This window comes from Belonocnema kinseyi, chromosome 9 (genome assembly GCF_010883055.1).
Source record: "Belonocnema kinseyi isolate 2016_QV_RU_SX_M_011 chromosome 9, B_treatae_v1, whole genome shotgun sequence".
Classification (NCBI taxonomy): domain Eukaryota; kingdom Metazoa; phylum Arthropoda; class Insecta; order Hymenoptera; family Cynipidae; genus Belonocnema; species Belonocnema kinseyi.
Window position 1 is genome coordinate 75,326,465 of NC_046665.1, and position 2,627 is coordinate 75,329,091.

General features: G+C 31.3%; 1 protein-coding gene across 3 annotated transcripts in view; it reads left to right on the forward strand.

The window, feature by feature from the left end:
* LOC117180829 (E3 ubiquitin-protein ligase MIB1-like) overlaps positions 1 to 2,627 on the forward strand; it is an 87,001-nt gene that overhangs the window by 60,452 nt on the left and 23,922 nt on the right. For 2 of the 3 annotated variants that reach the window (XM_033373354.1, XM_033373355.1), the window contains exon 2: positions 301 to 520. In XM_033373354.1, coding sequence (XP_033229245.1) covers positions 305 to 520 — 216 coding nt within the window. In that variant the 5' untranslated portion in view covers positions 301 to 304. Of the gene's footprint in view, positions 1 to 300; positions 521 to 2,627 lie in introns of those variants that run through there. The other variant, XM_033373356.1, reaches the window with a different exon arrangement.

Consider the following 2,627-nt stretch of genomic DNA (forward strand, 5'->3'; position numbering starts at 1 on the left):
GCCCCAAAATCTGATTTTATATTTGTAGAAAAGATTTAAGTTAGATTAAACCGTTCTGCTTCATTTTCTCACTGTGACGTTCCTACAAAACCAGCGGCGGATTGACATGGGTATACGGGATGGGCGCCAACCCACGCCCCTTTCACTAGGTGCCTCCTAAGCATATCAGCGCCCCCAAAAGTACGAAACCTTCTTGATAGGCGCTTGCCGTCTTATATTTTCAGAGAAGGTTTCAGTTTAATTAAACTGTTCTGCTTCATCCTCTTTAAATTAAAAATAATAAGAATTTTTCAATTTCAGCGCTATGAGGGTTTTATTATCGAAACTCCCTCGACCCTGGATAGTCGATGAGAAGAAGGATGATGGCTACACCGCTCTTCACCTGGCAGCTCTTAACAATCATGTGGAGGTTGCAGAGCAATTGGCTCGAGCTGGCAAAGCTGACTTGGACCTACAAAATGTCAACTTGCAAACAGCCCTGCACTTGGCCGTGGAACGCCAGCACACCCAAATCGTTAAGGTACATTTAACGTTCCACTCTACTAAATAACTAAACTTACCAATATTGACTCTGATGTGAGACATCAGTAAACTGAGTAAAAATCAAAATTCATTAATTAAGGATCAATATCTGGACATTTAATTTTGCGTTAGCTAACTGAATAATAATAAGGCGTAATTATTTATAATAATCTTCGGCTCACTTATTGCGTGATCTCTTGATTTTTAGTCTACCGCCCAGTTTTACAGTTAATTAATAAACGTCAGTTTGACGTCTTATAAAATTATGTTGTCACTTCAACGATTCCAATTGAAAAGGTTTCATTTTGGAGAAACCAAATGAAAAGGTAGCACCTTTTAATTTGGTCTCCACGAGTTAGCACCTTTTAATTTGATTTCTCCAAGACCTTTTCACTTTGACACATCGACTTGAAGTTGTTGTAATCGAATGGAGATTCTTTCGTTATATTTAAAATATCCCATTCTCATCATATAAATTTAATATTAAAGACTTTTTAATTGAAAATGTTAAAAACTGAAAAATTGTAAATTGCAAAATGTTAGAAATTCAGGAATTTTAGTACGCTAAACGTATGTAAGAAGTGGACTCACGCGCAGCGGCGTGAAATTAGTATAGAAATGCCTAAAATTGAACACAAGTGTATAAAATTCTCAACTGGACTGAAATTTAATATGTGACGTTAAATAAAACAACGGAAAGTGGAAAATTTCTCCAAGGTATCAACCTTACCTCAAACACTTAAATCATTAAGATCATATTAAGAATATATGTATGGTGACGCCAGCTTATATGGCATCAAATTCATAATTTAAAAACAGTCACTCGCATTTACGCTTTCGCTGAAAGTGAGCAACAAAGTTTGTAAACTATATGTACGTTCGTTCATAACACACGAACAAAAAAGCGAAAAAAGCTCTATTGCGAAAATTACACAAATGTGGAATATTATACGGACGAATCTAAAATCACTATAAAGTGGAGAAATTTTCGTTATAAAATAGAAATTTATGCGCGGTTGGTAATTTTACCAGTCTGGGGAATTTTACTATGTACAGCGCGAGTCCTTTTTTTACACACTCTGAACGTAGTGATTTTCAACACGCCGTATGAATTCATTCAGTCATAGACGAATTAAACCTGTAAGAGACGACTTCAGTTAAACAAACTTTTTTACTTGTGGCTTTGAAAACGTATGTCGTTACATCAAGTGTTTTGCGCTATTGGAGTGCCACATTTTTTTTTTAATCCTAATTTCCGGTCAGTATTTTCTAACTTTTTGTTTAATTATTATAAATTATGAATCAAACAAACCTAAGTTTTAATTTTACATTTAAATTATGTGAGAGTGAAAGTTTTTTTAAAATTAATTTTAAGCAAACAATTTTTTCCATAACACTACTGTAGAAATTGAAATTATAATTCTTTAAAATTGCAGAGTTTTTAATTTTATCATTTTCAAGTGATAATTTATTGAAAATGTAAGTTTTTCAATGATAAATTCTATAATTTTAATGCTTTATGTTCAAAATTTCTTCAATTTAAATGATTTATAATTGAAAACATGACTTTTAATCTTCACAATCATCAAAATTTAAGAAATTATTACTTATATATACATCTCTAATTTCAAAAGTCTTCAATTGTAACACATAAAAATTATAGAAATTAAAATTTTAAGTCTTTAAATTTCTTTAATTAAAAATATCAATTAAAAATAATGTAATTTTGATGATTAACATTTGAAATGTTTTCAATTCTTTTAAAAACATCTCATTACAATATAAAATCGCACATTAACTTGTTAATTTTTTTCTTTAAATTTAATTCCTGCTGGAATTACTGAAAACCAATTAATATTAAAATTAAACTTATATGAAAGGCGACGAAGGTACTGTAATATTGACTTAAATTTATGATTATAAATTATAGTTTATAGTACTTTAAATTGAAGCATATATTTGAATTTGATAATTAGGCAGGCAAAATTAACAATAATTGTGGGCTCGTACAGTCTGTCAAGTTAAAGCGTGGGTGGCTTTACTCGCAGTCGGTAAGGTGTATCGACATGATTTTGGTGTCAAAATATTAAGAAGAGCTCCCTCTT